Source organism: Moschus berezovskii, chromosome 3, assembly GCF_049115385.1.
Source record: "Moschus berezovskii isolate FMDL1 chromosome 3, NW_MosBer_1.0, whole genome shotgun sequence".
NCBI classification, from domain to species: Eukaryota; Metazoa; Chordata; class Mammalia; order Artiodactyla; family Moschidae; genus Moschus; species Moschus berezovskii.
In genome coordinates this window covers 18,651,844-18,677,764 of record NC_142462.1, presented here as the reverse complement: position 1 = coordinate 18,677,764, position 25,921 = coordinate 18,651,844, and the positions used below count along the sequence as shown (strand labels likewise).

The 25,921-nt window shown below is 40.5% G+C and overlaps 1 protein-coding gene across 1 annotated transcript in view; it reads right to left on the bottom strand.

Moving 5' to 3' along the window:
- The window catches only part of ASB4 (ankyrin repeat and SOCS box containing 4), an 86,743-nt gene that overhangs the window by 53,829 nt on the left and 6,993 nt on the right, over positions 1–25,921 (bottom strand). The window contains exon 2 of the mRNA XM_055420459.2: positions 21,346–21,645. Coding sequence (XP_055276434.1) covers positions 21,346–21,645 — 300 coding nt within the window. The remainder of the gene's footprint in view (positions 1–21,345; positions 21,646–25,921) is intronic.

Here is a 25,921-nt window from a genome sequence, read left to right as displayed (position 1 = left end):
TATATATCATGTTGTATTTGAATTCCCTGGCTTGCATACCACCCCTGGTCTAATGGTCTGTGGCGTGGAAGGATCCAGTGTTACTGAACTTAACAACTTAAGCCTTCCCTTCACTAGGGGCTGTGAACAAGGCCATTCCAGGAGGAGCTGAGGAAGCAGCTGGTTTACTGACTGACATGTCCAGCCTACAGTGGAGACAGATTCACAACAGGGTAGCAGGGCTGTCCCCAGATTAGGTCCTATTCTTGGCAGGATTCTGAGTAGCAAAGGAGAGGTAGCCCCACCTAGTGGAATAAACAGGTTCTCTGCATTGAGGTCATCCTGCATTTAAAACCAGGTCTTAACCATTAAGCAACTCATCTAAAGCACAGTGTTGTTTAATCTGTAAATGAAAAGAATAGTATTACTCTCACAAGATAGTTGTGAGGGTTAATTGAGAATATGGATAAAATGACAGGCATGCAAGAGAAATACAGACATGCCATATCCAGTTATTATTAAGTCCACGCCGACCTTTCCCTGGGGCTCTTATTCAATCTATTCCTCCTGCCCCAACCCAGGTTAATTCAACTCTGTTTGCAAGAAGTGCATTTACTTTCTGCCTTTCCCACTTGGTTCTTTGCTTGGCATGGTCCTCTTAATTGAAGAGAGTTTCAGAGGGCTGCTGGTACTTCTAAGGCACAGGGAAACAAAGGAAAAAGATGCTCTAGGGGCCTCCCCACAAGTATTCAGCCATCGGTGGCTCTGTGGGGGTTGGCTAATACCTCTTGTGATTGCCAGGAGATGTTTTATCTCAGAAAAGAGGGGTCCACTCTTGCTCCCTTCCCATTAGCTTTCTAATTAGTAGGAACGTCTTCAGGAAGCTAATTTATGCTTGATTCTTAGCCTCCAATTCTGCTGCTTTTGCTATTTTCTGTTTGGAGGTTTTCTTGGTTAGCTTTAATGGAAAATTGAGAGGAAGCACCAGGGTCTTGTTTGATTTAACAGTTTCACCTCCAGATCTGGCCCCAGGAGTCTCCTATTAAAACTGTTTAGATTATCCTCCATAAATTATTACTTATGGAGATTACAAAAAAAAGACTTATATTCCTGTTTATAAAGCTGATATCTTTTGCTAAATGGTGTTTAAACTGTTCAGAAGATAATAAGATCCAGCCTCCTCTAAGTGAGAAACAAATTAGATAAGTGCTGATAGGGAAAAATAAATAAATAAAGCAGGGGAAGCCCAAGGAAATGTCATTCTTCAATTTCTGATTCCTGATGCTTCTAGTTACAAAACAAAGATAAAATATCCAGACTGAAAACTTACAACTCAGGTCACATATGGCTTCCCCCTCGCCCCCCACATACAGCCTTTGATAGGAGAGTTTAAAGTAGAGAGAGCCAATTGAAGAAGGAAAACTCTAACACTAATGGGAGAGGGGGCCAGAATTAACACTTTCCCTCTGAAGAAACATTTGGGAATAGTCTGGGGCAATCACCCACATTTCAGAAAATAGACACAGGATAGTCATATAGTTGAACCCAAAGCAATTAGTATTTGAATTAAAAGAAAGTGCTAACAGCTAAGTTCAGTAACAGGGATATCTAACTTGGGCCCAGTTGTTTCCATTTATTTTAAACCTTGCTGTATTAGAAGCAGAAATTAGAAATTGATCAAAGCATTGTTTTCATTAAAAGACTTTAATTTTAAGGAAAATGATTTAATGGATTTTTAATATATCTTTGTCCATCACTTATCTATACCTTTGCTGGAGCCAAGCCAGAGGAAAACCCACATGCAGGCATGACACTGAGAAGAAAAAAATCAGCTTCTGTGTTGAGGCTCTGCTTTGCAATTCCAAACCTTCTTTTTTTAATTTACTTTTTAGCATATATATATAAACATATGTATGTACATGTACCTTCCATGGACTTGCAAATGGCAAAGTGGGATGAACGGATGAATGATTACTTTGAGGGGGCAGGAGGTGGGGGACGCGTTTTGGAAGAAACTTTCTTCACCACTTTTAATTAAACATGTTTAATATACCCAACTACCTTCTAATTTTTTTTTCCAACAAGGGCCTTTCAAATCATCTTATGATGCTGAAGGGTTTTTTTAGTTAATGGAATTCTAATACAGCATTTAAACTTCTCTTTTATATAGGCAGTATCACCTTAGCGCACACCTTTCTTCTGACTTTTTAAATAGCCAAAAGTCCCAGAAGAATCAGCAGTACACAACTTTCAGCAAGGCACTGTAGGACCACTATGGAGCCAAATCAGATAGTTAGGCCTGGTTATATTCTATCAGTTGTGTTAACTGGGGCCTTGCTTAACTGCTCTGAGTTTCCAGTTCCTCATCTATAAAACGAAGAAAATAATATGAATAATAAGAACAAGCTCACACGGTGGTCTCACATGAGACATTTTAAAGTACCTGACATTCCACATCACAGACACTTAATATATGTTTTTTTCTTTCCATTTTCCCCTTCATATGCATATATACCTGCAACATCAATTTCCTTTTTACGTAAAGCTGATGCTGTTAACTTTATTAGGCTAGATTTTCCATTAAGCATTTATCCTTATTCATTAGCTAGGAGGACTGACGCACAAAGATATTAAATTATTTACTCGAGTTTAATGAATGAAATTGAAAACCTTTTTCCCCTGCTTAACATGAATGTGCCCTTTTCAGTATGCAGAGCTTTGTTGCATTTATTCAGAACCTATCGCTAAGTGCTTAGTTTGGAACACAGGATTAATGAGCCCAGAGACGTGGTGTTGGTCACCATGGCAACCAAAGGAGCTTTGCCTGGTTCCAAGCTGAAAGAAGGCATGTGGGATGCTTAACTCTGGCCTGCAGTATATAGCTGGGTGTTTTTTCATGTATCTGACTCCCCACTGCTGCTTCCAATTATTCCCTAATACTTTTGAAAAAAAACAAAAATAAGAAGGAACACCACTGCTTCTTTGGGGCTCTACTTTTTCATCGATACCACCTACCTTCCTTTCTGAATACATTTATCTCCCCATCGATCTCTGAAGATTTCAGCACCTGACTCACACGGCCCCTCCACACAGATTCTGGGTGGCCTTAACAGTCACTCAGATGACCGCTTAATGCCCTGCCTCTGTTTCTGGATCTCATTCCTGTGACTTTCTCCTGCTTTCTGATGTGGTGACTCCTACCGATAGTCGTACCTGGATTGAGTCATTACCTGAAATTTTTCATTCTCCAGGGATTCCCAGTTGGTTCAGTGGTATAGAATCTGCCTTCCAATGCAGGAGATGCAGGAGACTCAGAAGACACGTGTTCGATCCCTGGGTCGGGACGATCCCATGGAATAAGAAATGGCAACCCACTACGGTGTTCTTGTCTGAAAAATTCCATGGACAGAGGAACCTGGTGGGTTAGTCCATGGGGTTGCAAAGAGTCAAACACGACTGAGCATGCACACAAATAATCACAAATTCCCCAATCCAGTTCTCTGATCATAACAGCCTATCTTAGCATCTTAGTTTCACTGGAACCCCTCTCTGCGGTCTCTTTGTCCATTAGACATTCCTTACACGCTCCCCCTCCCCTTCCTGTCCAGCTCAGCTCCATTCTCCATCATTTTAATCACTCTTTTGCCAAAACCTTAAATACCTCCTACTCCTCATAGAGTCTGCCTGGTGTTACGAATGAACTTAATCCTGAGTGAACCCAGTTATCTACACTCTCAGCACCTGCAGCCAAGCAGCTGAGAGGTATGTGGCAAAAATCACACCGGACAGACGCAGTGCCACCTGTACAAGACTGGCATACCTAAAGATCAAACATAAATGCTCAGCTGGGCCCTGGAGACTGCCCAGCAAGTCAGTATTCCTCTCCTCAGTTTCTTCCCCCACTCTCCGTAATAATCACTTCAAACCTTCTTAAGTTCCTCAGTCTTTCAACCCTTTCCCCTCTGTCTTCACTATCTCCTCACTTCGTTTTTCACATAAAGATACCTTTCAGAGGAAACTTCCAAGAAGCCTGACTACCCCATGTCAGCTTCCATTCTCTCTCTTTTCTCGCCTCCAACTACAACAGAAGAGGTGTTCTTCTCTTTACAGTCATATGCCTCTGCCTGCTTATCAGTCTCATTTCCCATGCTTACTGGATTCTCACACCATAAAGCATCCCTCCTCTCTCCTTGGTCCTCAGCGTCTGATTCACTCGTGAACTCTGTCGTCAGCTTTTTAGATGCTCCACTTTCTACCATCTAGAAGAGAACATTTCTCAGCACCACCTTCTTCTTTCTCTGCTGTCTTGCCTCCTCCTCACGAGCTCTCTTTAAAAGTTTTGTTCGCACTCAGGCTCCTTTTATTACCAATCCCCACCATTCTAACGTCTGCATCCATACGTCACTCAACTGCTTGCTCCAATGTCCAAGCCCTTGCATGTCACTGAAGCCAAAGGAACTTTTAAACTCTCAACTTACTAGATTTCTCAGTGGCACTTGACAATTCTGACTTTTCCCTTCATCCCAACTTGCTCTCTTCATTCGGGAAAACAAGCAGTGAGTGCAACAGACCACAAACTCAGAGTCATTTTGACAGTAATGGTCATGGAATTGCTCTGGTTCAGTCACACTGTCCTCCCTTCCTAGTTCTAGTATTTGTTCTTTATTGATCATTCAATGGAAGGACTGATGTTCATTGGAGGGTCTGATGTTGAAGCTGAAACTCCAATACTTTGGCCACCTGATGGGAAGAGCTGACTCACTGGAAAAGACCCTGATGCTGGGAAAGATTGAGGGCAGGAGGAGAAGGGGACGACAGAGAATGAGATGGCTGGATGGCACCACTGACTCAAAGGACATCGGTATGGGTGGACTCCGGGAGTTGGTGATAGACAGGGAGGCCTCGTGTGCTGTGATTCATGGGGTCGGACATGACTGAGTGACTGAACTGAACTGATCATTCAATAAACATTCAATAATCAATATGTATTATGCATAGACGGTGCTGAACAAAACTCTATTCATATGAAACTCAGAGTTTAGTAAGGGGTGTAACACTAATAAAAGGACTAGGCAAATAAAATATAGGTGCCACAAAGGAAAACAACAACGTACTATGAGAACACAGAATAACATAGGGGTCTTAGCTTAAGGGAATCCAAGAAGAACGATCTTTAGAACTGATGTCTGAACTAAAGCCTTAAGTGGCGTAGAAGTTAGCCCAGCCAGGTAAACCATTCTAGAATATATGTACACCACATTTGCAATTTGTACACCAAGCTCTTTTCCCCACCTGGACACCTGGAATACTGGCAATCAGGCCTTAGTCCTCCAGGAAGAAGCTAGAAATTTCTGTGGAGAGTCTGACCAGCTTAAGAAAACAGATTTAAAGATACTGTGTCACCAATCCGTAAAATTAAAGGTCCCATTAGATCACCTATAGTGAAGCCAATAGTCAGCTAACCCCAATCATACATACAGATTCCAAATCAGTGTTTAGTTATTCAACTTTAAATAGTAAATTTACCAGACAGCCAAAGTTTATAAAATATCTAAGGAAATCATTTATGATGGTAGATAGAGACAATATGAAATTAAGAAAAATAAACAAGAGTAAATCTCCTAGAAAGTAGCTGCTGCTGCTGCTGCTGCTAAGTTGCTTCAGTTGTGTCCGATGCTGTGCAACCCCACAGACGGCAGCTGACCAGGCTCCGCCGTCCCTGGGATTCTCCAGGCAAGAACACTGGAGTGGGTTGCCATTTCCTTCTCCAATGTGTGAAAGTGAAAAGTGAAAGTGAAGTTGCTCAGTCGTGTCCAACTAGTAGCGACACACGGACTGCAGCCCACCAGGCTCCTCTGTCCATGCGATTTTCTAGGCAAGAGTACTGGAGTGGTTTGCCATTGCCTTCTCCGCCTAGAACGTAGAGAATTATTATAAAGAAGAAATGTAAAACAGGAGAAACAAATGACAATTAGAAAAATGGTCCAGAAAGTACAATGTCCATATAATAGCAATTCAAGGAAGAGCACATACAGGAAACAGAAGAAAAGAATTCAGGTAGGAAATAATTATGGAAGATTTCTCAGAACTGAGAGACAAGCACATTTTGGGGTTGGAAGAACCCAGGCAACGGGTGAAAATCACTCATCAAAGCACATCATCATGAAACTTCAGAAAATGAATAAACCAAAAGAAAATCTTAAGGCTCTCAGAAAAGGAAGATCAGTTCAGTTCAGTCCCTCAGTCGTGTCTGACTCTTTGCAATTCCATGGACTGCAGCACACCAGGCTTACCTGTCCATCACCAACTCTCAGGCTTGCTCAAATTCATGTACATCAAATCGGTGATGCCATCCAACCATCTCATCCTCTGTCGTCCCCTTCTTCTCCTGCCTTCAATCTTTCCCAGCATCAGGGTCTTTACAAATGAGTCAGCTCTTCACATCGGGTGACCAAAGTATTGGAGTTTCAGCTTCAACATCAGTCCTTCCAACGAATATTCTGTACTGATCTCCTTTAGGATGGACTGGTTGGATCTCCTTGCTGTCCAAGAGACTCTCAAGAGTCTTCTCCAGCACCACAGTTGAAAAGCATCAATGTTTTGGCACTCAGACTTCTTTATAGTCCAACTGTCACATCCATACATGACTACTGGAAAAACCATAGCTTTGACTAGACTGACCTTTGTTGTCAAAGTCATGTCTCTGCTTTTTAATATGCTGTCTAGGTTGGTCATAACTTTCCTTCCAAGGAGCAATCGTCTTTTACTTTCATGGCTGCAATCACCATCTGCAGTGATACTGGAGCCCCCCAAAATAAAGTCTGTCACTGTTTCTCCAATATTTGCCATGAAATGATGGGACCAGATGCCATAACCACAGTTTTCTAAATGTTGAGTTTTAAGCCAACTTTTTCACTCTCCTCTTTCACTTTCATCAAGAGGCTATTCAGTGATTCTTCACTTTCTGCCATAAGGGTGGTGTCATCTGCGTATCTGAGGATATTGATATTTCTCCCTACCATCTTGATTCCATCTTGTGCTTCTTCCAGCCCAGTGTTTCTCATGATGTACTCTGCATATAAGTAGGGTGACAATATACAGCTCTGATGTACTCCTTTTCCATATTTGGAACCAGTCTGTTGTTCCATGTCCAGTTCTAAATGTTGCTTCTTGACCTGCACACAGGTTTCTCAAGAGGCAGGTCAGGTGGTCTGGTATTTCCATCTCTTTCAGAATTTTCCACAGTTTGTCGTGATCCACACAGTCAAAGGCTTTGGCATAGTCAATAAAGCAGAAATAGATGTTTTTTCTGGAACCCTCTTGCTTTTTCCATGATCCAGTGGATGTTGGCAATTTGATCTCTGGTTCTTCTGATTTTTCTAAATCCAGCTTGAACATCTGGAAGTTCATGGTTCACGTACTATTGAAGCCTGGCTTGGAGAATTTTGAGCATTACTTCCCTAGTGTGTGAGATGAGTGCAATTGTGTGGTAGTTTGAACATTCTTTGGTATTACCTTTCCTTGGGATTGGAATGAAAACTGATCTTTTCCAGTTCTGTGGCCACTGCTGAGTTTTCCAAATTTGCTGACATATTGAGTGCAGCACTCTTACAGCATCATCTTTTAAGATTTGAAATGGCTCAACTGGAATTCCATCACCTCCACTATCTTTGTTCAGAATGATGGTTCCTAAGGTCCTTATTGCCAAATTCAGAGTTAAATCGAAGAAAGTGGGAAAACCACTAGACCATTCAGGTATGACCTAAATCAAATCCCTTACAATTATACAGTGGAAGTGAGAAATAGATTTAAGGGACTAGATCTGATAGACAGAGTTCCTGATGAACTCTGGACGGAGGTTCATGACATTGTACAGGAGACAGGGAGCAAGACCATCCCCAAGAAAAAGAAATGCAAAAAATCAAAATGGCTGTCTGAGGAGGCCTTACAAAAAACTGACAAGAAGAGAAGCAGAAAGCAAATGAGAAAAGGAAAGATACACCCATTTGAATGCAGAGTTCCAAAGAATAGCAAGGAGAGATAAGAAGGCCTTCCTCAGTGATTAGTGCAAAGAAATAGAGGATAACAATAGAATGGGAAAGACTAAATCTCTTCAAGAAAATTAGAGATATCAAAGGAACATTTCATGCAAAGATGCGCACAATAAATGACAGAAATGGTAGGGACCTAACAGAAGCAGAAAATATTAAGAAGAGGTGGCAAGAATACACAGAAGAACTATACAAAAGAGATCTTCACGACCCATATAATCACGATGGTGTGATCACTCACCTAGAGCCAGACATCTTGGAATGCGAAGTCAAGTAGGGCTCAGGAAGCATCACTACAAACAAAGCTAGTGGAGGCGATGGAATTCCAGTTGAGCTATTTCAAATCCTGAAAGATGATGCTGTGAAAGTGCTGCACTCAATAAGCCAGCAAATTTGGAAAGCTCAGCAGTGGCCACAGGACTGGAAAAGGTCAGTTTTCATTCCAATCCCAAGAAAGGCAATGCCAAAGAATGCTCAAACTGTCACACAATTGCGCTCATCTCACATGCTAGCAAAGTAATGCTAAAAATTCTCCGAGCCAGGCTTCAGCAATACATGAACCATGAACTTCCAGATGTTCAAGCTGGATTTAGAAAAGGCAGAGGAACCAGCGATCAAATTGCCAACATCTGCTGGATCATTGAAAAAGCAAGAGAGTTCCAGAAAAACATCTATTTCTGCTTTATCAATTATGCCAAAGCCTTTGACTGTGTGGATCACAATAAATTGTAAAAACTTCTGAAAGAGATGGGAATACCAGACCACCTGACCTTCCTCTTGAGAAATCTGTATGCAGGTTAGAAAGCAACACTTAGAACTGGACATGGAACAACAGACTGGTTCCAAATAGGAAAAGGAGTACGTCAAAGCTGTATGTTGTCACCCTGCTTATTTAATTTATATGCAGAGTACATCATGAGAAATGCTGGCTGGATGAGGCACAAGCTGGATTCAAGATTGCCGGGAGAAATATCAATAACCTCAGATATGCGGATGACACCACCCTTATGGCAGAAAGTGAAGAAGAACTAAAGAGCCTCTTGATGAACGTGAAAGAGGAGAGTAAAAAGTTGGCTTAAAGCTCAACATGCAGTAAACTAAGAACATGGCATCCAGTCCCATCACTTCATGGCAAATAGATGGGGAAACAGTGGAAACAGTAGCTGACTTTATTTTTTGTGGCTCCAAAATCACTGCAGATGGTGACTGCTGCCATGAAATTAAAAGACGTTTACTCCTTGGAAGAAAAATTATGACCAACTTAGACAGCATATTAAAAAGCAGAGACATTACTTTGCCAACAAAGGTCCGTCTAGTCAAAGCTATGGTTTTTCCAGTAGTCATGTGTGAATGTGAGAGTTGGACTATAAAGAAAGCTGAACACTGAAGAATTAATGCTTTTGAACTGTGGTGCTGGAGAAGACTTTTGAGAGTCCCTTGGACTGCAAGGAGATCCTACCAGTCCATCCTAAAGGAGAGCAGTCCTGAGTGTTCCTTGGAAGGATTGATGTTGAAGCTGAAACTCTAGTACTTTGGCCACCTGCTGTGAAGAGCTGATTCATTTGTAAAGACCCTGATGCTGGGAAAGATTGAAGGCAGGAGAAGAAGGTAATGACAGAGGATGAGATGGTTGCATAGCATCACGGACTCAATGGGCATGAGTTTGGGTAAACTCCAGGAGTTGGTGATGGACAGGGAGCCCTGGCATGCTGCAGTCCATGGGGTCGCAAAGAGTCAGACATGACTGAGTGACTGAATTGAACTGAACTGCTGTGAAGGCCCACTTGACTTCACACTCAAGATGTCTGGCTCTAGTCCAGTGATCACAGCATCATGGCTATCTGGGTCATGAAGATCTTTTTTGTATAGATCTGTGTATATGTGTTTTCTTGCCACCTCTTCTTAATATCTTCTGCTTATGTTAAGTCCATACTGTTTCTATCCTTCATTGTGCCCATCTTTGCATGAAATATTCCCTTGTTATCTTTAATTTTCTTGAAGATATCTCTAGTCTTTCCCATTCTATTGTTTTCCTCTATTTCTTTGCATTGATCACTGAGGAAGGCTTTCTTATCTCTCCTTGCTATTCTTTGGAACTCTGCATTCAGAAGCTTATATCTTTCCTTTTCTCCTTTGCCTTTAGCTTCTCTTCTTTTTTCAGCTATTTATTTGTAAAGCCTCCTCAGATGACCATTTTGCCTTTTTGCATTTCTTTTTCTTGGGGATATTCTCCTGTACAATGTCACAAACCTCTGTACATAGTTCTTCAGGCACTCTATCAGATCTAACCCCTTGAGTCTATTTGTCACTTCAACTGTATAATCCTAAGGGCTTTGATTTAGCTCATACCTGAATGGTTGGTGGTTTTCCCTACTTTCTTCAATTTAAGTCTGAATTTTGCAAAGAAACTATGAGGAAATAAAATGGCAATGCAGAAATGCCTTCATCATTTTAAAGGAAAATGATTATCAATATAGAATTCTGTGCCAAGTCAGGGTGGAAGAAATGCATGAGCAGTTTCTTGCACCTTTTCTCAGAAACCTACTAACAGAGGTACTCAACCCAAACAGGCAACAAACCATGACCTAGAAAGATCCAAAATCCAGGAAACAGGAAATCCAACACAGTGAGAGGCAAAGGGACTCTCCAGGACATTGAAGAATGGAGATTCCCTGATGGCAGTCATTGGAGCAGATCTGTTGTCTCCAGAAGGAACTTATTTTTACAAAAAAATAAAACTGATGAAACACCTGTTGAATTTAAATATTTTCAGAAAAGATTAAAGCTATTGGCAAAAGGTTTGGGGGTTAAAATAGTGATGATTAATAGGAAAAAAAGGAGCAAATGCAGAAAATAATACACAAATCCAGGGCAAAATGCTGTAAAGAGAAGAAATGGCTATCCTAGTTTACTACAAGCCTCATAGTTATAATGCAATTATATTAAAAGAATGGAGACTAAAAAATGTAGGTGTATGGGAAGGGCAGTGAGGAAAAGGAGCCAGATCCTCAACTTCCATCATGATAAATCAATAGACTATCAGAAACCTGCTTTATGTTGCTTCTGACTCTTTTCAATTTTATGCATAAATAAATGGTATTTATTTAGCAATATGGAGATAAATATCAAACTAATCAGCTGAAAGAAGTGAAAGTGGTTGCCTCTGAGGAGGGAGTAATCAAGAAACATATTTTTCACAATAAATGTGGTACCCTCTTAATGTCTTTTAATCAATTTTTATGTTTGTTCCACCTTCTGTTGAATATATTTCCTAGATCCCTTAAATTTCTTGTGATTTTATAAATACATCTTTTCTTATAATTTCTCACTGCTTGATTCTAGTGTACAGAAATGTGATTGATTTTTGTAAATTGATCTCAAATGCAGTACCCTTTCTGAACTCAATTATGAATTCTATTTGATCTTAAATTTTCTTTTTTTTTAAATATAGACAAACATATTGTATGAAACAATGGCTGTTTTACTTCCTTGCTTTCCAGTCTTCTTAGATCTTATTTTCTTTTCTCTTTGTGTCAGCTAGGACCTCCAGGACACAGGTGTGAGATGTGAGAGCAGTAAATTTATTTCACTCCTGATTCTAAAGAGGAGGCTTCTAAAATTTGCTTCTACATAGCCCACAAACTTTACAAAGCCCTGTTTAAGTCAATGCCTTCCCGAGTGTGCCATGATTTTACACGGGACCTTCTTTACTGGGCTGGAATGCCTGCTGCTTGACTGGGTGTGAGAGGTAGTCGGCAAACAAATTTCAAGTTCACTCATTCAGAGCAGAAGGACTGAAGACAATGCTTCCAGAAAGACAGCAACCAGAAGATGTGGCTTTTTAAAGCCATTCTCTACTAGCTGAGGAAAAAAGTCTCTGGGTAGACAGAGGTCAAGAATTTGATTGCCCACTATTTACTGTTACTGTTGAAAGTGAAAGGGAAAAGTGTTAGTCATTCAATCATGTCCAACTCTTTGAGACCCGATGGACTGTAGCCCGCCAGGCTCCTCTGTCCATGGGATTCTCTAGGCAAGAATACTGGAATGGGCTGCCATTCCCTTCTACAGGAAATCTTCCAGACCCAGGGATCAAACCCGGGACTCCTACATTGCAGGCAGATTCTTTACCATCTAAGCTACAAGGGAAGCCCTGTTACTACTACCTTCTATATTTGGCAGGGGGTTTTGGCATATTTTTTACAATGATGAATCAATTTTTATAGTGACGTAAAGGTTCCTTTAAAATTAAACTTAATAATAATGTCAGTTTAAAGAAAATATTAAATTCATGTTGTGCAGGTGGTACTAACCATGCAGCAGATGGGACAAAAATCCCCAAGGTTGTTTGCAAGTGACTAGGAGGGTCAGATTTCTGCTCCTACAATGTATAACCTGAGAGATGGAAAGACAGAGGTGGTGGACTAATGAGCGAGGTGTGTGTCAAGCAGGCATATCTATTTCTTGACTAAAGTGAGGTCCAATGACATCTTGTCACCCCGTGTTCACATCACTGAACAGGGAGTTTCCTCATGTGCGGGTAACGTGTCACTGTCACACCAGCTAGCAGGGGACAGTCCTTTAAAAGGCATGGTCTGCTTTACATGGCCCTCATGCTGCATTCTGCTGGGAAACATTTGAATTTTTATGGCTTTCCTGCAGTAACAAATTTTCCTCCAACTGTCAGGATTTGCTTCATGCAGAGAAAAGCAAGTAGCTTTCATTTTCCTCTTACGAAAGGAAATAGGTAGAAATAATATGCTTCTATTCAGCCAGCTAAACCTGACCTGACTCTCTTTATTCGTAGGAAAAGGCAGGATTCACAGAAAGGACATATTCACTGAGGTAAATAAGCCCTCTCAACTGATGAACACTATTATACTAATACCAAAGGAAACAAAGGCCAGAAGATGGGGGGCATTAAGTAGGAAGGCAAACAGAAAAATAGCAGACAAAATCCAGCTTGAGAACAAAGCCAGCTCTGCAACATTGAAAAAATCGGGGAAAATCCTTTAAGAGAAAATTGCATGCAATTTTTTGGCCTCAATTAGCCTTTTCCACAAAGAGCACTTCTCCACAAAGAGCCCATTAAATAGCAAATGAAATTACATGGGTTTTCAGTTGCCATGGCATTGGTTTTCCTCTAATGGACTTCTCTGGTCCCAAGTTTAATGTTAGCCTGACTTATTTTCCTGTCTGTCTGCTGCCTCAATTCCCTCTTTCCAGCTACAGAGTGATGGATGTGACTTTTCAAAGTGCCTATACCACATAGTCTGGGAGAGAGAAAATTCATCCCTCCTCTATGTCTCTAGAGACTGAAAGGCTAAAACTGACCAATAGCAGCATTTCATTAGCCGTGAACATAGCAGTTTATATTTACTAGATGGGCGTGGTTTCCCTCCGTGCACTCAGGGCTCCTGGAGTCCTTCCCAGATGAGTCAGAGACCATTTATTGAGAACTTCCCATGTGCCAAGCACTGTCCAAGAGACTGAAGACATTAAAATGCAGAAGAAAGGCTGCAAGATGCTGAAGGTTTTCTAGAATTTCCAGACTAGAAGATCTACCTCCCAGCACTTTTCTTCTCCTTTTCTCTGTTTCTCCATTCATAAAATGGGTGAAATGTTCCTCAGTTACCTGACTTACAGTTTTATTTTGTTCTGATATATTTTCCAGGTACCACCTTTAAAACATATTTATCATGGGAATTTGAATCTGAGAGACAAAACAATTTTTCTGAAGCTGCTTGCTGCTGCTGCTGCTAAGTTGCTTCAGTCGTGTCCGACTCTGTGCGACCCCATAGACGGCAGCCAACCAGGCTCCCCCGTCCCTGGGATTCTCCAGGCAAGAACACTGGAGTGGGTTGCCATTTCCTTCTCCAATGTGTGAAAGTGAAAAGTGAAAGTAAAGTCGCTCAGTCATGTCCAACTTAGCTACAGCTAAATATTAGTCATGCTACCAAGTTTGACTCATAATTTGGATATTGTTTTCTGATATGCATAATCACTTCTAATTTTTAGAAAAATAAGTTTATGCAGTTCATACTGTCCTATGAACTTATTTTTAAAAATCTTTCTATGTTAATAAACATTCTTTTACAACATCATTTTTAAATGTCTTTATCATATGGAAGTAACACAGCTTAACAAGGAGATCAAACCAGTCAATCCTGAATGAAATCAGTCCTGAATATTCATTGGAAGGACTGATGCTGAAGCTGAAACTCCAATAGTTTGGCCACCTGCTGCAAAGAACTGACTCATTGAAATAGAACCTGATGCTGGGAAAGATTGAGGCAGGAGGAGAAGGGGACGACAGAGGACGAAATAATTGGATGGCATCACTGACTCCATGGACATGAGTTTGAGCAAGCTCCAAGAGTTGGTGATGGAGAGGGAAGCCTGGCGTGCTACAGTCCATGGGGTCACAAAGAGTCGGACATGACTGAGCGACTGAACTGAATTTTTTCTATTACATATGCAAGTATTTTTAAGTTTTTCAGTAATATAAATGACTACCTGAGGGCAAAAAAAAAAAACAATTAGGCAAGTTTTTTGAGACATTAAGTATCTTAAAAAAATGTCAATATATGTCTTTTAAAATTGTGGCATATTTTAAACGTATTCTTTAACCAATCATGGCTTTCATTGAAAAAAAAATGCAATAATGTACACTGTAACTACACTATTTTGAAGGCTCTTATAGAATTAGGAGAAAAGCTCAATTTCTAGTGTACTACAGATCATGTGACTGAGAACAATTCTGTGACATGGTGTCTTTTTTCTCATCAGTTATCTCTTTGACTCAACGTATAATTTTGTTTGGAGATATACCCAGAGTCTGAATCTGAGTCCCTACATCAATGATAACAATGAGTCAAAAGGTGCTGAATTAGTCCCTAATCCTAGAGGCAGAATTTCTCAGTTAGAAAAAGCTGTGAGTTTGTGATATTCCCCTCAATCACACACGTTTTCACTCCACTTAGCCTGTGTAAGTGGAGAAGGCGATGGCACCCTACTCCAGTACTCTTGCCTGGAAAACCCCATGGAATGAGGAGCCTGGTGGGCTGTGGTCCATGGGGTCACGAAGAGTCGGACACGACTGAGCGACTTCACTTTCACTTTCACTTTCATGCGTTGGAGAAGGAAATGGCAACCCACTCCAGCGTTCTTGCCTGGAGAATCCCAGAGACGGGGGAGCCTGGTGGGCTGCCGTCTATGGGGTCACACAGAGTCGGACACGACTGATGCGACTCAGCAGCAGCAGCAGCCTGTGTAAGAGCACTGCCCCACGCGCTTGTCAGCACATGGATCACCATCTTGGTATCTTTGTTAACATAATAAATAAAGCAAAAGCATCTAATTCTGATCTTAATTGGCGTTTTACTGATTACTAATACAGACGGTCATTGTCTCACCTTTATTTGTGGTTCACACGCCTGTCTTTTTCTGAAATGCCTATTCCTGTTCTTGGTCCCTTTGGTTTTCTTTTTTCTCTTGGTTGCTATCCTCCTAATTTTTATTTTTTAAAGTTTCTTTATATATTCAGGGTATGAGTCCTTTGTCACATTGTCCCAAATGTTTTCCTCAGTTGTAAGGCTGCCTTTTAATTTTGTAATCTATTTGCCACACAGATGTTGAACGTTTTTGTGTTTTCTAATTTACCTTTCTTTTTGTGGCTCAGCCCTTGATGCAGTGATGGTAAAGAGTGAGCTATCTTTGATGGACCTCCTTCTGCTCTTTCTCCAAGATTGTCATCAGTCTAATTCTTTGTCTCAGCCCAGAGGAAACCAGGCTCAGTCTCCCCCTACCTGTCTAGTTAGGTCTCCTTCTGTCCACAAGGATAAAGGACATGTAGGATAGCTGTGTCAATATCTCAGAAGAGAGACAGTGTTGACAGCTTGCTATTAGTCTGTAGCTGATGAAAACACAGCAATATAAAAGGTCCATAATTAAACATATATAAATATATTTCTTAACTTTTTTCCAAAATTTGTGAAAATAGCTTAAAAGTTTAAATTAATTAAAATATAGATAAAAATAAAAACTAAATCTAAAAATAAATGTATAAGTAACTACGAAAACTGGGGATGGCCCCATGCTCCAACAGATGCCTGTCCTTCTCTGAGCATCTCTGCATTAGGCCCTTCCTCCCAGGGCAGGCAAGAAGAAGAATAAACCAGGTTGATTTTTTGTCCTTTTAATTCTCACAGGTTGAGAAGATCATAACATCTTCAAGCATGTTCTTCCATTCTTTCCTCATGAGCTTTCCATATCTTCCCCCTCTCAATACATTTCCAATCTTTCTACTCTCACTTTGGCTGATGACTTTGCATCAGAAAGGGACCCCCTCATCTTACAACAACCATATCTGCAAGGGCCCTGGCATTAAAGCCATATTTTACTTCGGCTTGCCCACTGAAAATGAGGATGTGTCCTACGGTCTCTGGATTTCACCCATCTCAGTTTCTCTAAGATTTAGACCTTTCAGTTATGCTGTCTCATGCATCTTCAACTGTTGCTTTCTATAAATCATTTCCAGCGTATAAATATTTCCTTTTATCTTCAACTGTAGATAATGGTCTAGTATGATACACCCCAATCCCCTTCAGCAATCATGCTACTCCCGTGCTCACATTTGCGGCCAGAATTAAGAATTGTCAGCATACGCCATATCTAGTTTCTAACCTCCCATTCATACCTTCTGATCTGGCTTCTGCACCTACCATTTCACCAAAACTATTTTTGTCAGTAATAACTCTCTTAATCCAACGAACACCTAATTAAACCTCTCAGTAGCTATCAGTACAGCAGACCATTCTTCCATTCCCGAACCTGCCTGTTTCTTAGTTTCTTTGATGCCAAAAATGCTCTTGGGTTTTCTCCAATTTCATTTGCGAGTATGGAACATGTTTTAATACACTCTTAGAAATAAAAAATAGAGGGAGAGGAAAGTGGTTATCACAAGGAAAAGAAATCAAAGGTAGAATCATTTCACTCTCTTCTATTGCCTCCTCTTCATCCTGCTAACATCTAAACATAAGAATTTGTCAGAGCTTGGTCCTGAGTTCTCTTTCATCTTTCCACGCCATTTCTCCAGGTGAGTTCACTGATTTTCTTGGTTTCAAATACAATCTATAGGCTGCTGCTACTGCTGCTGCTAAGTCACTTCAGTCGTGTCCGACTCTGTGCAACCCCACAGACGGCAGCCCACCAGGCTCCGCCGTCCCCGGGATTCTGGTTCCTAATCCTAATGCTTTAGTCCAGAGTTCTTTTCTGAAATCTATACTTTTATATTAAGTACATCCTTGACTTATTTGCTTTGTTGTCTCAAAGAGGTCTGAAACCTTTCATGTTTAAAACTAACCTAGAAGGACTCAGTCTATGTGTTTTTTAGACTAGATATAAAGCAAACAAGTCAGAGGAGGATTAGCAAAAAAGTAGATATATAGATCAATGGACCATACATATTTGGCCAATTGACTTCTGAGAAAAATATCAAAACAATTCAATGGTGAAAGAATAGTCTTTTCCACAAATGATGTTGAAACAACTGACCATCCATACACACACACATACACAATGAGTTTTAACCTATACTTCCCACCATATGCAAAAAAAAAAACTCAAAATTAATCAAAGACATAAAAGCAAAACCTAAAACTGTAAAAATTCTAGAAGAAAACACAGCAGAAAATCTGTTACTTGTGTTAATCAAACATTTCTTAGCTAGAACACAGAAAACACAAACCATAAGACGTAAACACTGAATTTATCAAAATTTTAAAAGTTCTGCTCTTTTAAAAACACCATTAGAAAATGAAAAGCCAAAGAGTGAATTAAAATATTTGCAAAACACATATTTATAAAGGGCTAGTATCCAAAATAAATAAAGAACCCCGACACATTATGGAAGACAGTATGGAGATTCCTTAAAAAACTAGGAATAAAACCACCATATGACCCAGCAATCCCACTCCTAGGCATATACCCTGAAGAACCAAAATTGAAAAAGACACGTGTATCCGATTGTTCATTGTAGCACTATTTACAATAGCTAGAACATGGAAGCAACCTAGGCGTCCTTTCAACAGATGAATGGATAAAGAAGTTGTGGTATATATACACAATGGAATATTGCTCAGCTATAAAAAGGAAAGCATTTGACTCAGTTCTAAAGAGGTGGATGAACACAGAGCCTATTATACAGAGTGAAGTAAGTCAGAAAGAGAAAGAATAATGTCGTATTCTAACACATATATACAGAATCTAGAAAAATGGTACTGAAGAATATATTTACAGGGCAGCAGTGGAGAAACAGACATAGAGGATAGACTTACGCACGTGGGGAGAAGGGAGGAGAGGGTGCGATGTATGGAGAGAGTACCATGGAAGCTTACATCACCACATGTAAAATAGACAGCCAACGGGAATTTGCTGTATGACTCAGGAAACTCAAACAGGGGCTCTGTATCAACCTAGAGGGGTGGGGTGGGGAGGGAGATGGGAGGGAGGTTCAAAAGGGAGGGGATCAATGTATACCCAGGGTTGATTCATGTTGAGGTTTGACAGAAAACAACAATATTCTGTAAAGAAAAATATCCTTCAATTAAAAAAATTAATTAATTAAAAAACAAACTAACAACAGCAAAAAGAACTCCCATAGATCAATAATAAGAAAACAGGCGATAAAAAAAAAAGAACTGAGCAGATATTTCACCAAAGTGAATACTTAGCTAGCAGATAAATATACAAAAACATATGCAATGTGTTTGGTCAGTGTGTGTGTGTGTGTGTGCGTGTGTGTGTGTGTGGTGTCTGAGTTTTTGTAACCAACATATGCAATGTGTTTGGTCAGTGTGTGTGTGTGTGTGTGTGTGTGTGTGTGTGGTATCTGAGTTTTTGTAACCCCATGTGTTTGGTCAGTGTGTGTGTGTGTGTGTGTGTGTGTGTGTGTGTGTGTTGTGTCTGAGCTTTTGTAACCCCATGGACTGTAGCCTTCCAGGCTCCTCTGTCCATGGGATTTCCCAAGCAAGAACACTAGAGTGGGTTGTCTTTTCCTCCTCCAGGGGATCTTCCTGACCCCGGGATCAAACACACGTCTCTTATGTCTCCTGCATTGGCAGAAGGATTCTTCACTACTGCGCTACCTGGGAAGCCCCTTTGGTCATTAAGGGAATTCAAATTAAAATCATGAGATGCTATTATATACTTATTAGAATGGCTAAAACAGTTTTGAAAAATCTGACATGATGAAGTTCTGACAAGGATGTAGAGTAACAGGAACTCTTATACACTGCTGGTAGGAATGTAAAATGGTTCAAGTGCCTTGGAAAACAGTTTAGCAGTTTCTTATAAACTTACCATAACAACCCACCATCCCGCTCCTAGGGGTTTACCCAAGTGAAATGAAACATGTCCACACGAGAATGTGGATGCAAATGTTTATAGCAGTTTTTTTTTTTCTAAATTACCAAAAACTAGAAGCAATCCAAATGCCCCTCTTCTGAGGAGTGAATAAACTATACACTCTATGCAAGGAATACTGTAATAAAAAGGTCTGATTTGCTGGTGAGTGCAATCACATTGATGAATCTCAAAAGGATATGCTAAACTGGAAAAATCAGACTCAAAAGGTTACATATTGTATAATTTAATTAATATGACATTCTGAAAGGATGAAGTTAAAGGGACAGAAAACAGATCAATAGTTTCCAGAAGTGGGGGGTAGAGTGAGGAAATTAACTACCAAGGGCATCAGGGAATTTTCTGAGATAACTGTGGTGAATGGCTTCACAACTATCTATTTCGCAAAAACAGTGAACTTACAGCTTATAAATTATTACCTCCGTAAACTTGACTTAAAAAATGATATAACGGGACTTCCCCGGTGGTTTAGTGGTTAAGAATTTGCCTGCCAATGCAGGAGACACGGGTTCAATCACTGGTCTAAGAAGATGCCACATGCCTCTGGGCAACTAAGCCACAAATAGCAACTACTGAGCCCGAGGGCTGCAGCTAGTGAAGCCTGTGGCCTGAGAGCCCATGCTCCGCACCAGGAGAAGCTAGTGCGAGGTTCAGGCACCACAACCAGGCAAGAGCCTGCATGCAGCAGTGAAGACCCAGAGCTGCCAAACACAAATAAATAGCTAAATCCTAGAAAATCTGCTTTGTTTTGTTTTTTAAAAAAAAGATATAACAATATTCCCATATAATACATTTCTTCCTCAAGTTTCCCCATCTTAAAAATGGCATCACTATCCACCCATTTTCTAAAGCCAGAAACCTGGCAAAGGTTCTTGAAATTTCCTTTTCTGTCACCACCCCCCGACCAGCAACCTACATCTAGTCCATGTCCAAATCCCATCACTTCTGCTTCTCAAACATATTGCAGGTCCATTTTCTGCTCTATGCTCCTCAGTGCAAATCATCATCCCCTCTCACCTGAGCTTCCTTGCTAGTCTCCTTGCTTCCATTCTTGGTCTTCTCCAACCCAACTTCTGAATAAGTCCAGACGACTTTAAAAGTCAGTTAATCTATGTCATTGCCATGCTTTAAACTTTTCAGTGGCTCCCTTTCTGAACCCCACACACGGCCCCCAGCAGGCCATATATAATCTAATACCATGTCATGCTAGCACTCCCCTCTACCCTCAGGCCTCTCCCGCCCCGCCACACACTCATGATACTCTGGCCATACTGGCCTTCTTCCTTTGAGGAATATTCCAAGGTTTTTGCTCCCCTAACAACTCTGCACTTGCTATTTCCTGTACCTAAACTTTTCTTCTTTGTTCTTGTTTTTAAAGGTCAATTCCTTCTCATTATAAAGTTTCAGCTTACATATTGAACTAGAGAAGTCTTTATACATTTTATACCAGCTTATTCCTGGCATTCTCTTTCACACCACCTTGTTTCGCCCTTTCCCAATTTATAATTATGTACTTATGAATTTATCTTCTCAATATTCACTTCCCACACTAGAACATAAGCTCCAGGAGAGCAGAAACTGTTTTCTCTTTTTACTTACATATTAGCACATTACCTGACATCACAGGAGCTAATAAATATTTGTTAAATAAGTGTGTAGATTAACAAGACTCCTACAGTTAAAACAGTAGTAAGATTTCAGTGTGATCATCACTGAAGCACCTGGGCAAACACAACCATCCATCTCTCTATGTATTTTTAGGGCACCCAGATTAGGCTTTATGCATAGAGATATTTACTATTAATTACATTGCCTGATGTAGGTAAGGATCCCCAATTTCCAAAACCATGATCACGCAAGTAGATGACAAAGTCAGCCACCCAGATAGGCTTACCTCTCCAAACCAGTTGCTTGGCACAGAGGATGGAGCTTGGAGTTGTACAGAAGTGTAAAGCTGTGTGTCCACTTAAGGAGTAGCAATTGAGCTTTGCTCCACGATCACAGAGGATCTTAACACAATCCAAGTTGGCCATTTCACAAGCCACGTGAAGAGGGGTTTTCCCATTGGGTCTACAGTTGATCGTAGCATTGTGGTCCAGGAGCACCAGAAGACATTCCACGTGACCAAACAAGACAGAGAGATGCAGGCCCGTGGCCCAAGAAGACTTTAATTTGTAACTAGGCAACCAATAACCTGAAAAAGAAAGGGAAAGAAAGCTTAGCCTCGGATTAGCCTAGGATATCGCCCTGCTTAGTGGGGACTTTTCCACATTTACAAAACTGGGGGAATGATTTGGAACTTGTAACTAGCAGCTGCTGGATCTGCTAATGTTTAGCTTAGTAGCCTCTTTGGGTTATTTAAACAGGACTGGGGCTCTCGAGTTCTCACTGCTTTACTATTCCCTATTATCTTGTTCCTTTGTTTACTTTACCTTCCTGCCTGTCCAAAGTATTTCTGTTTGAGACTTCATTTATGTGATTGCATTTTATCTTACATGGGATGCTTATTAAAGAATTTTTTAAAACTCCCAATCATTATCTTGAGCGATTTCAAAGCTGTTACAATCTTGTAATTTTCATTCCATCACAGTGCTCGTCCCTCTAGTTGCTGCTGCTGTCAAGCTAAGGTGTGAATGTATTTGATGTCTTTAGAATATTTGTCACACCAAGATTTTATTTGCCTATCAGTTTATACAACACCTCTTTTCAAAGAAGAATTAAAGAATTTACAGCAGCTTACAAATTTTAGACAATACAAGATTTTTTAAAAGTGATCTACAAAATAAGAGCAATGGGAAAAATAAGGTAGGGAAGTACAAAGAGGTCCTGGGTCAGATAGGTGCCCAAAATAAATATAAACTGTGTTAACTGTGTTCCATATGCTAGAACCACACTGTAAATTTTCCTCTGAACTTCCCAGCAGCCAAGCACAAGCTACATACACAAATTAATTGGTCAGGAGAGCCATAGTTGTTTCTAGAACTGAGATCTTAAACTTTTCCCATTAGTTATTGGAAATCACCCACCCCGCCCCACCCCAACTCCTCTCTCTCACCTCTTCCTTCTCTTTTTCTTTCCTTTTTCCCTCTTACCTCTGACTTCTAAACACTGAGCTAGTCCTTTATTCCAAGTGTCCAAAAATTGCCACCTTGACAAGCTATAACAAAAATAACTGTGTGTGTCTATTTTTTTTGAATTTATTTATTTAAATCGGAGGATAATACTTTACAGTATTGTAACGGTTTTGGCCATAGATCAACATACACTGGCCATAGGCATACAGAGTGTTCTCTCCCTCCTAAACATCCCCCACTTCCCTCCCCACCCCATCCCTGCAGGTTGTCACAGAGCACCGGCTTCCTGCATCACACATCACAATCCCTCTAGCCATCTATTTCACACATGGTAATGTACATGTTTCAGTCCTGTTCTCTTAAATCATCCTACCCTCTTCTTCCTCTACTGAGTCCAAAAGTCTGTTCTTTGTGTCTGTGTCTCTTTGGCTGCCCTTTACATAGGATCATTGGTACCAGTTTTCTAGATTTCATATATGTGAGTTAATGTACAATATTTGTCTTTCTCCTTCTGACTTACATCATTCTGTGTAATAGGCTCTAGGCTCATCAGAGATAACTTTATAAACATTTTTTTTGTCATTGTCATTACCCAGAGCCGTGGCATCAAGCTCACTATGAGTGGGGAATGAAAAACAGGTACAGAAAGATGAAATATTTCATGCAAGTTGAAGATGTAGACACAACCTGACAACTCAGAAGAAACTCTAGGGCTGAAACAACAGAATACATTTTAACTCTGGTAAATCAGAAGTTTGCTTTTAGGTTGTAAAAATATTCCACTATACAAGTACAAGGTAGGAAGATTATGATTTAATGGTAATTCATTTGAGGAAAAACCTAGGGATTTGAGTTGACAATAATCTCAAAATGAGCCAACAGTGAGATGAAGCTGCCCCAAAAGCAGGTACAATCTTTAACTACATTAATAAAAGTGTAGCACCCAGAACAAAAGAAGTAAAAGTTGTATTCTTCACTGATAGATGAGGTCAGAATAAATCTAAATTATTGCGAGTACTTCTGGGCAACAAAAATGAGCATTTGAAAGGCACTCAAAAAATGATGACCACATTAAAGGTGAGCCTGGTGATCAGGTATAAAAATTCTCTCATTTAAGTGGAAAGTGCTACCTATGTGCCTCTCCTGGGTATTTATCCTGTAAGTACATTCATTCTGTGCGAAATGCCATATAAGGGCCACTGTATTACACAACTCCCAGCAATACTACTTGCACTGAACTCTCTATGAAGAGTACAAAGTTCCCGGGAGTTATGAATCTTGGCAACCTGACCCAGGACAACAACATGCAGTGCACTACAGCACTGTTCCTAATGGTTAGTGATAGGAAACCTCTCAGTCTTCATCAGTAGGACACTGTTTAAATAAAGCGTGTGCATTCACACTGGAACACTCCACAGCCATCATAAAGAAGGGGGAGTCCTGTGTATACTGATACGGGAAAATCTCAAGGTACATTATCAAGTGAGACAGCAGGGAGCTGAAGAGTATGCATAAATGCCAATATGGAAGAAAATATTTATAAACACCCAACACAAGGAACTGGCTGTACTGGTGGCCTCCAAGAACTGGGGGCTGGGGACAATAACATAGATTTACTTGTCCTTGAATGCTCCCTTTGAGCTTTTAAATTTAGTCCCTTGTGTGTGTACTACTATTTATAAAAATAAAATTAAAATAAACTAGGTGCCCCTGTCGAGGGCGGAAAATAATTTAAAGAGGTCATGTACAATGCTGATTAATCCGGAGGGAATGAATACTCTCAGCTCAAAGTCCATTTCTCCACAGCCTTCCCTCCAACCTAGACAGACAGACACATACACATACACACACTCACACACACTCCCTCTCACACACATTTTAATCTCTTCATCTCTTTCGCAATTCTAGGATCATTTCACTTTCTCTTTCTCCAACTCTTCCCTTATCCAAAGCTGTCCTTTAAAAAGAAATCCAAAGTTAATTTACACTAAGGTCTAATAGACTGAGGACTGTTTAAAGTCTGACCTTCTTAGGATTATCTGAATTTATGTAGGAATCTGTATTCATACAAAAGAATTAAGTTCTAAGATACTAATTCCAGATTTCAGACACTGAAAAGGGAAGGTATTTGGTGATATGGAATTTCCCTGGCAGAGGCAAATAGTGTCACAGACAGTCTGGGCTGGGAAGGATCAACCCTGTGCCTATGTTTGTGTGTGTGTAAACAGACATGCACATATAGATATGCAGATATGTATATACAATACATTTGCATGTATTCACATATCAGTTCAGTCAGTTCAGTCGCTCAGTCATGTCCGACTCTTTGCGACCCCATGAATCACAGCACGCCAGGCCTCCCTGTCCATCACCAACTCCCAGAGTTCACCCAAACTCATGTCCATCGAGTCGGTGATGCCATCCAGCCATCTCATCCTCTGTCGTCCCCTTCTCCTCCCGCCCCCAATCCTTCCCAGCATCAGAGTCTTTTCCAGTGAGTCAACTCTTCTCATGAGGTGGCCGAAGTATTGGAGCGTCAGCTTTAGCATCAGTCCTTCCAATGAACACCCAGGATTGATTTCCCCCAGAATGGACTGGTTGGATCTCACATTTCCATTTAATTGTGGATGCTGAATCCATGCTCCAAGCATAGTTATTAAGCTATAATAGTATGCAACCTGCTTTTGATAAGGAATGAATCCCATAACACCAATATCTTGTCATCTTTTTTATATGATTTTTTTTGCCCATGACATGATTTAATTTTTCCCATTTTTTGGGTTCCCTGTGTCATACAGCAAATTCCCTTTGGAATTTGGTGAAGGACAGGGAAGGCTGGTGTGCTGCACGCAGTCCACAGGGTCACAAAGAGTCAGACACAACTGAGCAACCGAACAACAGCAAGTCTATTTTACATATGGTAATCTATACGTTTCAATGTTACTCTCTCAATTCGCCTAGTCATCTTAATACTCAAATTTCCTCTACAAGCAATTTGCGAAGGACAGCCTCTTCTAACTCTCTTGCAAAGAAGCTGGTTCCGGATCTGAAAACAAGAGTGTGCTTTGCCTGCCAATTAGCAGCAAAGATTAGGCAGCTCTACGCAGCAACTGATTGGAAACTCATGTCTGCTTCTGCAATGGGAAGAAAAATGATCTCAGAAAGGAAGCAGCAGAGAGCTGATTAAGAAAACACCATTTTGATGTAAAATCAAAGAAACACAGAATGTTAGCGCTGGAGGGAAGGTTATCCAGTCCAAGTCTTTCATTTTCCAGATGAGAAAACTGCCACTTTTTCAGCCTGCTAGAGCTGTAAGACGTCTGCTTCAGTCCAAGCTAATGGACTCAGGGTATCTGCAATGCAGGGTTTCCATCTGTCTTTGTCTCTGTGGAATCA